This window comes from Hyperolius riggenbachi, chromosome 3 (assembly GCF_040937935.1).
Source record: "Hyperolius riggenbachi isolate aHypRig1 chromosome 3, aHypRig1.pri, whole genome shotgun sequence".
NCBI classification, from domain to species: Eukaryota; Metazoa; Chordata; class Amphibia; order Anura; family Hyperoliidae; genus Hyperolius; species Hyperolius riggenbachi.
Genome location: NC_090648.1, coordinates 264,079,762 through 264,092,616, shown reverse-complemented (window position 1 = coordinate 264,092,616; position 12,855 = coordinate 264,079,762). Strand labels below are relative to the sequence as shown.

Genomic DNA, 12,855 nt, shown 5'->3' with positions numbered 1-12,855 from the left:
GTTTGTTTCACCTTGGCTTCAACTTGACAAATGGCAGAGCACGGTGGTATGTTTAGAACACATAACCAGTATTTGCAATGATGGGGAGTAAACTACTACTACATATATCTATATCTGCTTTTAGTGCTCCACCACACCAGACATGTGGGTAGCCACAGATGTTCACTTAAAAGCTGAATTATTGCAAGTTTCATTCTGTTTTAAGAAGGCAAATTACACCAACCATTGCTTTTTAGTAGGAGGGCTTTTCTGTCTCTTTTAGCCCCCTATACATTACTAGTGGTTTGGGTCACCCCTAGATGCTTGGTAACTGTTACCACACCATGACTACACCATATTTGTATATGTATGAGGATATCAAAAAGTATTAAGTTAAAAGTATTAAGGTAGCCATACATCTGTGCGATCGACTATTTGATTCAATCAATTGAGGGAGTCAAGAGAGAATCTAGTGTGTTCCAGAATTCCCCATTGAATTGTGACTGATATCATGTTGAATCGACCAGCTTAGTCGATCGAGTAGGATGCAAGATATCGGTCGACTGCACAGGAATCGCCTACTGTTCACATGTCATTCAATCGATTCAATCAATTTTTGTATTCAGAGCATGGAGATACAACATTGGTCAAATCGAATGTAAAGGTGAATCGCATAGGATATTGCCTGTAGTGTGTGGGTCACTAGTCGATCGACTTTTGATCAACGATACTGAAGTCGAATCCATAATAAAGTCGATCGATTTGTCGATTGAATCAGAATCGTTAGATGTATGGCTACCTTTAGTCTTTAGAGAACATGTTAGGTTGTAATAAACAGGCCATATAGTATTCAATTAGTATTAGATATGGCAAATGATTTGTCTGGTTAACTATACTGTCCCGTGAGATAATGGTTCAGGTTCCAGCAGGAATCGGATGTAATGATTGTTTTATCATCACAGCCACTAGTTTTGTACCGTTTAATGAAGTGCAAAGCTATGTAGCCGTTGATTGTACACGGTTCCTGCTGACAGCCCCTGTGCTCAAAGTTTAAGTATGGCCTTTGCCAATCAAGGTTTCATTGATATCAAGATTATTATTAATACACTCATTAATACAATATTTTAATGAATCCAACTTCTATTATATTAAAAACATTGCACAGTTTATGGCATGCTTAATATTGAATGCAGACACAATTATGACAGGATGGGTACAAGCAGCTTCTAAATGTAGTTAGAATACTGCTGCAAGCTAATAACTCGATCATCATCTGAAATAAGCAAGATGAAAAATCAATTTGCATCCAAGTCATCTGTTTTCTCTGCCTGCAGTATTTTAGAACAGGTTTTAAACAAATGTATTCCACAGATCTAACTTGAAAGTTTGCTTAGGTTTAAATAAAACAAGGGGTAAAACAAAGAGTGCGGAGTCGGCACTGCTGCAAACTGTGTTTTAATCCACAAGTGGTAGTATATCACATTGTGTGCAGTAAAAAAGTGGTACACATACCATATGGTGGAGGCTGTATGCTGTGAGCTGGTGGTGGGTGCTGGGTACAGGAGTAGCCTAAACTACAGTTTACTCCTGCACCCAGCACCCACCACCAGCTCACAGCATACAGCCTCCACCATATGGTATGTGTACCACTTTTTTACTGCACGCAATGTGATGTACTACCACTTGTGGATTAAAATACAGTTTGCAGCAGTGCCGACTCCGCACTCTTTGTTTCACCCATTGACTTCTGTTTACTCCTGGTCAGAGCACGCTGACTGTGCCACAAGTAAGACTTGCTGTGGCCCTGCTGATTCTCCACATCGGATGTTGATCCCGCTGTAGTGCCGACCCCCTTTCTTCCCGCCCCTCTATCTGTGCCTTCCCTTTAAATAAAACAAGTCATACCAACCTGGAACAAGAGAAACCATTCAGTCAAAACTTGTATGGCTGCAGAAAAAATAGGGGTTGCGACCGTGCGCCTTCCTGTGCCCTAACTCTTATTTTTAATGGGCAGGCCTTTTTACTAGTAATACATAATACTGGAAAACAATGGACAACAGCCATCTTGGAAGTAGAAAATGGCAGCTTCTTCACTACTGTCATCAGAGCCCGCAGGGTAAAGAGTACTTTGGGTAAATAAAGAGGACAATAATAAAGCCTTAAGGCAGAAGTGAGCATCATATTCTCTCCCTGCAGCTTATTTTTAAAAGTGATGACCAAATTTGCTCTTTTAAGGGAAGATCCGGGGTGTAAAAAAAAACAAAAAAACAGGCAGATTTGGGGCTTCCTCCAGCCCCTGGCAGCTGTCCTGAGCCCTTACAGCAGCTCTGCTCCCCCGGTGGCTCGGGGTCCACTCTGTTGCAGATGCTGACTGGCATCTATTGCGCAAGCGCGTGGCCGTGCCACTCGTGACCCGAGAGGGATATGTAGGCTGCCACATTTATTTTCTTATAAACAATATCAGTTGCCTGGCTGTCCTATTGAGCTCTTTGGCTGCAGTAGTGTCTGAATCACACACCTGAAACAAGCATAAAGCTTATCTTGACAGATTTTTGACCTGCATGCTTGTTCAGGGTCTATGGATAAAATCATTAGAGGCAGAGTATCAGCAGGACTGCCAGGCAACTGGTATTGGCAGCTTCCATATCCCTCACTCTAGGTTCCTTTTAATAACGCAGTGACAACAACGTCAAATGAATCTGCACTGCCACTGCCTGTATACGTCATGTACAGGAGGATATTTATTGTTAATTCATCCTTCTTCAGTACATTTTTCGAATTTCTTTGTTTTAAAACAGTTTGTTCATAAAACGCTGTCATTTTCTGCAGTATACTTACAGCCACAGAAACAGGGAGAATCCAGATATATAAAGATTTCGCTGGGACCTGAATAGTTTCATATTCAGGTGATCAAAAGATGTAGAGTGAAGCTTTGCTGTCTTGTCAATTGATTGAGTTGAAGAGTATTTTCTAACTTCCCTTACAGCATCTGCAAATCAAAAGAAGTCAAAATATAAGAAAGTAACAGGCAGAGTAACTACTAGCAGAGTAACTAAAGCAGAACTGACAGGCACTGAGCAGGAACTAAAGGAACCAAAAAGCCCTCTGTAAAACTTATTTAACCTAAACTGTAAGGGCCCTTTTACACTGAAAACCAATGCTATTATTTGGTAATTATTTGGGGACTGCACTTTGCAACTTCATCCCAGCACAAAATTTTCATTCAGAAAAACTGCAGCCCAATCGCAACCTGCAATTTCTGTTCAATCATTGCAAACCTCATTTTAAAAGTATGCCAACTGCGTGGATAATATGCGGATTACAGATGGTCAATGAGACGCTAATCATTACAGCTTGCTTGCAAATTTAAAGCAGTGTTTCTCAACATTTTATTGGTATGTACCCCTTTTAAAACCCTGTACTCAGCAAGTACCCCCTAGCATAGTAAACATTAACATAAGTACTCCTTGACAAGTATACATTTAATTGTAGTACATGTAGAAGCAGTAGAGTGTTGTACCGTGTTAGCCATCATTAAAAGCAAGGAGTTGTGAATCAGGATGATACCATTTATTGGCTAACTTAGAGAGGAGTAAACAGCGAGCTTTCGGCTTATAAAAAGCCTTCGCCGGACTGGTTCCTGACCAAAACTGTGCTGTGTTTTTCAGTTTTGGTCAGGAACCAGTCCGACAAAGGCTTTTTATAAGCCGAAAGCTCACTGTTTACTCATTGCTAAGTTAGCCAATAAATGGTATCATCCTGATTCAAAACTCATTGTAGTACATGTGGCTTTAATTTAATTTATCATTTATTTTCTAAAACTCTAAATTTGTTAATCTTGGTTAAATATATCAAGCCCGAGTACCCCCTGGAACCATCAGAAGTACCCCTTGGGGTATGTGTACCACACGTTGAGAACCTGGGATTTAAAGCAGCTTTGGGATTGGCCCAGTTACAAACTACATGCAATGCACACAAAGTTTGAATGCAAGCCCAAAAAAATGAGCACCTCACTGGCCATCTTTAATAAGGACGTATTGACTTTGGCTGCTCCAGTCACACACCTGCATCGCGTATACAGCTAGCATAGATAAAGGCCAGGACACCTGATTTTCATAATGGTCTTAGGTCAGCGATTCAAAGCAAGGACAGCTTTTATAATCTATTAGTACAGGTCACACTTCCGTTTGTGGAAAACCATGGCCATTTTCTATCTTTTTTTATGACAATTCTTTGAGTTTTTGCCACACCTGTCCTACAGCCAGATGACAGCAGCTGGCTGTTGGCGATAGGAATCACACGTGATGTGCAAAGAAAACAACAGAGCCAGTATTTATTTCCTGCGCACATGGAAAAAATGCACATTACACTGCAAATCGTCATAGGAAAGCATTACGTGCATTTTTGCACACTTGCAGGGATCGCATGTGATTTTTCTGCATGCAAATTCACATTATCAAATTCACATTATCTGACACACCATGTTAATCAAAGACCTCATTCACATTTGATGTGATTTCTGTATGTGGAATAAACAAGATTTGAAAGATACGATGGCCCTTATTCAATTCACTTTGTCTCCTAAGCTTTCTCCAATGTGACATTTCCACACCTTCTCAATAAAATGACCAGCAAACAATCATTTTGACTGTACTTTTCACCTATTATTTTAGTACATTTTCAATTTCAGATTGCTAAAAAGTTACCGTATTTTACACAGAAGATGAAAAATTCTCTCCTAGGACAAAAAGCTAATTGAACAAGGGCCCATGGACAATAAGGGATTTGTATGCCTTTCCTGACATGCTGCAGTATATGGCGATTCAAGATAATAGGCACAGGTCTGTCTGAATGCATATGTATTGCCCCACTCCCCAATACACTAATACATTTTTCACAGAATCATTTTCCCTAAAGCTGCTGTCAGCTTCTTCACAACTACATAAAGGTCTTTTACAAGAAGTACAAATATTTTCATTACTGTTCTCACAATAAATGGAGAAGTTTATGAAATGCTAGTTACCGTAATTGGAAAAATGTTAGGTTTAAGTATAGTTTAAGAGGAAGTGCACTGAAAATAATGTAATGAATACATTTTTTTTTTTTAATACAATATTACCTTATAAATTATTCAGTGTTTGCCCATTGTACAAATCTTTCCTCACCCTGATTTACATTCTGAAATTTATCTCTGGTGGCGACATCTTTAGTGCTGACAAGAAGGTATTCTGCGGAATAATTATTATTATTATTATTTAGAATTTATATAACACCGACATCTTCCGCAGCGCTGTACATAGTATATAGACTAGTCACTAACTGTCCCTCAGTGGAGCTCACAATCTAATCCCTACCAGAGTCCAATGTCTATGTATGTATCGTGTAGTGTATGTATTGTAGTCTAGGGTCAATTATTTTAGGGGGAGCCAATTAACTTATCAGTATGTTTTTGGGATGTGGGAGGAAACCGTAGTGCCCGGAGGAAACCCACGCAGACACGGGAGAACATACAAACTCCTTGCAGATGTTGACCTGGCTGGTATTCAAACCGGAGACCCAGCGCATCAAGGCGAGAGCGCAAACCACTACACCACCGTACTTCCCACGTTTGTTTACTGTGTTCCAAATGGATATAAATAAAACCTAACCCTACAGAATGCTCTGAGAGGATAATTCCATATATCTAAACAGCCTAAGCTATGACATCACTGGAAGTGCAGGGCTACATACCAATATACAGCAAAATATAGATTTTAAGAAGTGCTCCTGATGCTGAAACCAGGATAATTAATGCAAAAGTGGGTATCCCAAATAAGTGACTACATATTACTATATGTCACTATGGTGCCTCCTTAAACCAGAAAGTACCCTCTCCATAGGACACTGCTCCAATCACATATAGCCCCACCCCCATCATCCTGAAATGACTTTGAAAGCCAACGTTCAGGCACAGTCCTTTAGAGTGCATCTAACAGAATATTATTTTACTTGTCAGTCTGAAGCCATGCCTCATGATAAGCTATGAGTCAGCAGGGAGGCATGGCTGAAGCTGGCAGAGCAACCAGCGCACCCCAAACATGCGCATGTGACTAAAGGAGGAAGTGATTCAGGGTTGCAGGGTGTAAGCAGTCAGTCACTGAGGATTTATGGACAGGTTGAGCAGTGATTTCATTTATTTAGCAAACAATATAATGTTTTTATAAAACTTTGTATTTATACAATGTGTAAAACGTACATTAACATGTGCTTCAACTGAGGCCTCTGGGTCTTTTTTTTGGGACTTGGTATTAAAATTTGAATACCCTGTCTTTTAGGGTGATGCCTATGTAAAGCTATACTATGTTGTGCATATCTCACCTTTGCAGAGAGCAGTGTCAAAAGTAGAGATGTCGCGAACCTCCGATTTTCGGTTCGCGAACCGGGTTCGCGAACTTCCGCAGAAGGTTCGGTTCGCGGAAAAATTCGCGAACCGCAATAGACTTCAATGGGAAGGCGAACTTTGAAAAATAGAAAAAATTATGCTGGCCACAAAAGTGATGGAAAAGATGTTTCAAGGGGTCTAACACCTGGAGGGGGGCATGGCGGAGTGGGATACATGACAAAAGTCCCGGTGAAAAATCTGGATGTGACGCAAAGCAGCGTTTTAAGGGCAGAAATCACATTGAATGCTAAATTGGATGCATAAAGTGCTTTACAACATCTTGCATGTGTATACATCAAACAGGGAGTGTAATTAGAGTACTGCTTCACACTGACACACCAAACTCACTGTGTAACGCACCGCAAACAGCTGTTTGTGTAGTGACGGCCATGCTGGACTACTGCGCAACATGGCGTGATTGCTCTTCCTCACTCAGTGATGTCAGGTAATGTGTGACTTCCTTCTCAACTTTCCATGGCATTGTTAAAAAGCTTACGTTTTGTTTTTAATTTACATTTTCTACTTGCTGTGTACTTGTTCAGTACCGCTACAATGAGAATCCTGTGGAGGCGGGCAAGTCTGCCATTGTGACCCCGGGTAATGGCCGGGGAATGAGAGGTTTGAATCCGGTGTGGAGCCTGAGCAACGGCTACCACTACACATCCAAGGAGGGCAGCGGGCAGGCATGCACGCCCGCCCCGAGGTAGTGACCAAAAATAACAATACAGGAGGAGGACTTTCGAGGCCCTGCTGTGTATTTGAAATGAATGTACTTTAAATCCTTTAACGAGAACCAGTTATGGCAGGCAAAGATGACACCACATTCCTTTCACGAGAATCATATGGAGGCGGGCAAGTCTGTCATTTGTGACCCCGGGTAATGGCCGGGGAATGAGGGATGGAATCCGGTGTGGAGCCTGAGAAACGGCTACCACTACACATCCAAGGAGGGCAGCAGGTAGGCATGCACGCCCGCCCCGAGGTAGTGATCAAAAATAACAATACAGGAGGCGGACTTTCGAGGCCCTGCTGTGTATTTGAAATGAATTAACTTTAAATCCTTTAACGGGAATCCGTTATGGAGGGCAAGTCTGCCATTGTCACCGCGGGGAATGAAGGTAGGATTGCGGCCCGAAGTGGGAGCCTGCTGAGACCCATGCTGTAGCTGCCCTGACCGTGCTTTGCAGACCAGGCATCTGTGGTTAGATGGACCCTTGAGCCAGCGGAAGACAAACCAAGTCGAAAGCATTTGCCAAGAATGTTTTACGGAGGGCAAGTTTTTTTGCCCTTTTTTTAAATTTTTTGAAAATGATAGATGGTTGTATTTTTAAATTGTTTGAAAGTTTAGATGGTTGTATTTTTAAATTGTTTGAAAGTTTAGATGGTTGTATTTTTAAATTGTTTAAAAGTGTATCCATTCTTCCTCCCCCCCAGCCACGAACAATACCATGGGAACGTGGAGCAGCAGAAGCCCCCTGTGACGGCTGCCACGGTTGTTCTCCGCTGCTTGTCTTTTGAGGGGTGCTTCTTTTCCTCAGGTGTTCTTGCCATAGCTGTTTGTGCCTTCTCTCCAGGTGCCTTCGTAAAGCACTTGTCCCTACGTGACAGTTGGCCTTTCCACGGCTCAATTTTTGCTGGCAGAGACAACAGATGGCTTTGCTCCGATCTGAGACACACACGTGAAAAAATTTCCAAACCGCTGAGCCCCCCTGGGCTGATGGCGCTACGGTGGCATCAGCAGCTGACGTTGAAGGGCATGTTGGCTGTCTGGCCATAGCTGGCGATACATGGCGCCGGACACTGCCCCCAGCTGATTCTGAGGACGAGCTCCCTCTTGTATTGCGTTCCGGAGTTGGAGCCTGATCAACGTCTACCACCACACATCCAGGCAAGGAGGGAAGCAGGCAGGCATGCACGCCCGCCCCGAGGTAGTGACCAAAAATAACAATACAGGACTCAGGAGGACCTTTTGCGGCCCTAATTGAAATGAACTAACTTTAAATCCTTTAACGGGAATCCGTTATGGAGGGCAAGTCTGCCATTGTCACTGCGGGGAATGAAGGTTGGATTCCGGCCAGAAGTGGGAGCCTGCTGAGACCCATGCTGTAGCTGCCCTGACCGTGCTTTGCCGACCAGGCATCTGTGGTCAGATGGACCCTTGAGCCAGCGGAAGACAAACCAAGTCGAAAGCATTTGCCAGGAATGTTTTACGGAGGGCAAGTTTTTTTGCTCTTTTTTTAAATTTTTTGAAAATGATAGATGGTTGTATTTTTAAATTGTTTGAAAGTTTAGATGGTTGTATTTTTAAATTGTTTGAAAGTTTAGATGGTTGTATTTTTAAATAGTTTGAAAGTGTATCCATTCAAGTGCAAGTTATGCACTGACTGCCAGGTATAATGTGCAGTCACAGATGCAGTGAAAGGTATGCAGTGACTGCAAACAGCCGTTTGTGTAGTGACGGCCGTGCTGGACTGGTGCGCACCGTGACGAGAGTGCAGGTGATGGTGGCTTTTCAGCCCATATGCTTGCCCAGCTGATGTAGCTGAATGACAGAACAGTGACTTTCCAGCTGATCAAATTTGGTCTGACCACAATGAAGCAACGACCTTAATATCTTTTGTGTGCCACCCCCACCCGAGACACTCAAATAGCCGGCGGTCATTGCTTCATTGTGATGCGCAAGCCCCTTCACCGCGGCAAGGTAATGATCACGAAGGGGGATGGGCACATGTACACGCACCAGAAAAATTAGCGTAGCGGCCGCTGCTAGCAGCGGCCTTAAAAATTCAGGAATCCGCCTAGAGTCCTGGACCCTGTTGGTAGTGGCGGAGAAGGCAGTCAAGCGGCCTGCAGGCAGAGATGCTGTGTGTGGGGAGTGGACTGACTTAGTCTTCGGTCGTGCAGTAGCCCTCCGTGATCCATTCCTCATTCATTTTGATAAAGGTCAGGTACTGAACACTGTCGTGACTTAGGCGACTTCTCTTCTCAGTAACTATGCCTCCAGCTGCACTGAAGGTCCTTTCTGACAGGACGCTTGCGGCAGGGCAAGAGAGGAGTTGTATGGCAAATTGGGAAAGCTCTGGCCACAGGTCAAGCCTGCGCAACCAGTAGTCCAAGGGTTCATCGTCGCTTTTCGCAGAGTCTACATCCACACTCAAGGCCAGGTAGTCGGCTACCTGCCGGTCCAGGCGTTGGTGGAGGGTGGATCCGGAAGGACTATGGCGAGGAGTTGGACTAAAGAACGTCCGCATGTCCGACATCACCCTGAGATCGCTGGAGCGTCCTGTTCTTGCCTGCGTGGACTTGGGAGGAGGAGGGTTACTGCCAGTGGTACCTTGATTGCGTTGTGCAGCCACATCACCCTTAAACGCATTGTAAAGCATCATCGACAGCTTGTTCTGCAAGTGCTGCATCCTTTCCGCCTTTTGTTGAGTTGGTAAGAGGTCCGCCACTTTGTGCCTGTACCGAGGGTCTAGTAGCGTGGCCACCCAGTACAGGTCATTCGTCTTGAGTTTTTTGATACGGGGGTCCCTCAACAGGCTGGACAACATGAAAGAGGACATCTGCACAAAGCTGGATGCAGAGGTACTCTCCATCTCCTCATGCTCTTCCTCAGTGACGGGACGCAACTCCTCTTCCTCCCCCCAGCCACGAACAATACCACGGGAACGTGGAGCAGCAGAAGCCCCCTGTGATGGCTGCCGCGGTTGTTCTCCTTTCGCCGCCTCTTCCTCCTCCACAGAAACACCTTCCTCATCATCACCATCATTAGAGTCTGACTCCTCTCCTTCCCCACACGACTCCTCTTTTTCCTCCTCCTCCCCCCTCTGTGCTGCCGCCGGTGTTGTGGAAACATCGGGTTCGTGTGTAAATGGCTCCAATGAATCCTGCTGCCCTAACTCTTCTTGTTCACGCTCCTCCACAGCTGTATCCACCACTCTACGCACGGCACGCTCCAGGAAGTAGGCGTAGGGGATCAAGTCGCTGATGGTGCCCTCATCGCGACTCACCAGTTTGGTCACCTCCTCAAAGGGCTCCATGACCCTGCATGCATTTCGCATCAGTGTCCAGTTGTTGGGCCACAACATCTCCATCCTCCCAGATTGTGTCCTTGTACTGTAATGATACAGGTAGTGGGTGACGGCTTTCTCCTGGTCTAGCAGGCGAGAGAACATCAGCAGGGTGGAATTCCAGCGAGTCGGGCTATCGCAAATCAGGCGTCTCACCGGCAAGTTGTTTCTACGCTGAATCTCTGCAAAGCGTGCCATGGCCTTGTAAGAGCGCCTGAAATGCCCACACAACTTCCTGGCCTGCTTCAGGACGTCCTCTAAGCCTGGGTACTTGGACACAAATCTTTGCACGACCAGATTAAGCACATGTGCCATGCAGGGTATGTGTGTCAGCTTTCCCAAATTCAACGCAGCAATGAGATTGCTGCCGTTGTCACACACCACGTTGCCGATCTCAAGCTTGTGCGGGGTCAGCCATTGCTCCACCTGTTTGTTAAGAGCAGCCAGGAGAGCTGCTCCAGTGTGACTATCCGCTTTCAGGCAAGACATGTCTAACACTGCATGACACCGTCGCACCTGGCATGCAACATAGGCCCTGGGGTGCTGGGGCTGTGTAGCTGGGGAGGAGATGGCGGCACCAGCCAAGGAGGAGGAGGATGACGACAGCGAAGCGGTGATAGCAGGTGGAGAGGAGGTGGCTGGAGGCCTGCCTGCAAGCCGTGGAGGTGTGACAAGTCGGTCCTCTGCGCAGCCACGTACTCCCTGCTTGCTGCCATCGGTCACCAGGTTGACCCAATGGGCTGTGTACGTAATGTAGTGGCCCTGCCCGTGCTTGGCAGACCAGGCATCCGTGGTCAGGTGGACCCTTGACCCAACGCTGTGTGCCAGAGATGACACCACTTGCCTCTCAACTGCACGGTACAGTTTGGGTATGGCCTTTTGAGAAAAATAATTGCGGCCTGGTACCAATGGCCACAAACTTACGGAAAGCCTCCGACTCCACCAGCTTGTATGGTAATAGCTGGCGAGCTAATAGTTCCGCCACGCCAGCTGTCAGACGCCGGGCAAGAGGGTGACTGGCAGACATTTGCTTCTTCCGCTCAAATACTTCCTTCACGGACAGCTGGGTACTGCTGTGGGCAGAGGAGAAGGAACCGCTCAAGGGAAGAGGCGGTGTGGAGGAGGGTGGCTGTGAAGGTGCAAGGGAGAAAGTGGATGAAGACGATGCACCTGAAGGAGGAAGAGGAGAAGGAGTTTGGCTTGTCTTTTGAGGAGTGCTGCTTTTACTCAGGTGTTCTTGCCATAGCTGTTTGTGCCTTCTCTCCAGGTGCCTTCGTAAGGCACTTGTCCCTACGTGAGAGTTGGCCTTTCCACGGCTCAATTTTTGCTGGCAGAGACAACAGATGGCTTTGCTCCGATCTGAGACACACGTGAAAAAATTTCCAAACCGCTGAGGCCCCCTGGGGTGATGGCGCTACGGTGGCATCAGCAGCAGCTGACGTTGAAGGGCATGTGTGCTCCCTGGCCATAGCTGGCGATACATGGCACCGGACACTGCCCCCAGCTGTTTCTGAGGACGAGCTCCCTCTGCTTCTATCATGGAGTCGTCTCCTCCTACTCCTCTCTGACTCCTCCTCTGAACTGTCCCCCTGGTCATCTCCTCTACCGGGAACATATGTGCTATCCGTATAATCGTCATCATAATCCTCCTGGCCAGCTGCGCTTTCCTCAGACACCTCCTCAAGTGCACCAACTTCAGGTGGTCCACCATCATCCCCATCCACACACGTTACGTCCATACTATCGCCACCTAACTCAGACGTATGAGGTGGTGTACCTGCGCCTTCTTGTTGTTGTTGCAGTAGTGGCTGGGAATCAGTGATTTCACCACCACCACCAAATAACTCCTGCGAAGTGTCAAATGCAGCGGATGTGGTGCTTGTTGTAGCGCTGGTGGCTGCGGGAGATGAGGTGTTCTGTGTTAAATACTCAATCACCTCCTCACGATTTTGGGAAGTGATGGCACGTGCCTTCTTCTGAGCACTGTATTTTGGGGCAGGTCAGCATGAAATCACAGCAACACCACCTCGCACAGCCACAGACCTGCCAGTGCCTGGTGGCCTTCCTCTGGGTCTGCCTCTACCTCTTCCTCTACCTGGTTTGTCCATTTTGTCCATCTCGGGGGTATGCTAGCTATATGCAGTGAGGTGGGTTCTCACTCAACACAACAGGTAGTTAGATGCAGTGAGCTGGGTTCACTCAACAGTAAAGGTACTTAAGATGCAGTGAGGTGGGTTCTCACTCAACACAACAGGTAGTTAGATGCAGTGAGGTGGCCAGGTGGGTTCACACTCAACACAACAGGTAGTTAGATGCAGTGAGCTGGGTTCACTCAACAGTAAAGGTACTTAAGATGCAGTGAGGTGGGTTCTCACTCAACACAAC

At 45.9% G+C, this 12,855-nt stretch overlaps 1 protein-coding gene across 1 annotated transcript in view; it reads right to left on the bottom strand.

Moving 5' to 3' along the window:
• The window catches only part of BCAP29 (B cell receptor associated protein 29), a 99,898-nt gene that overhangs the window by 45,662 nt on the left and 41,381 nt on the right, over positions 1–12,855 (bottom strand). Inside the window, exon 4 of the mRNA XM_068276285.1 lies at positions 2,818–2,968. Within this exon, the coding sequence (XP_068132386.1) occupies positions 2,818–2,968 (151 nt within the window). The remainder of the gene's footprint in view (positions 1–2,817; positions 2,969–12,855) is intronic.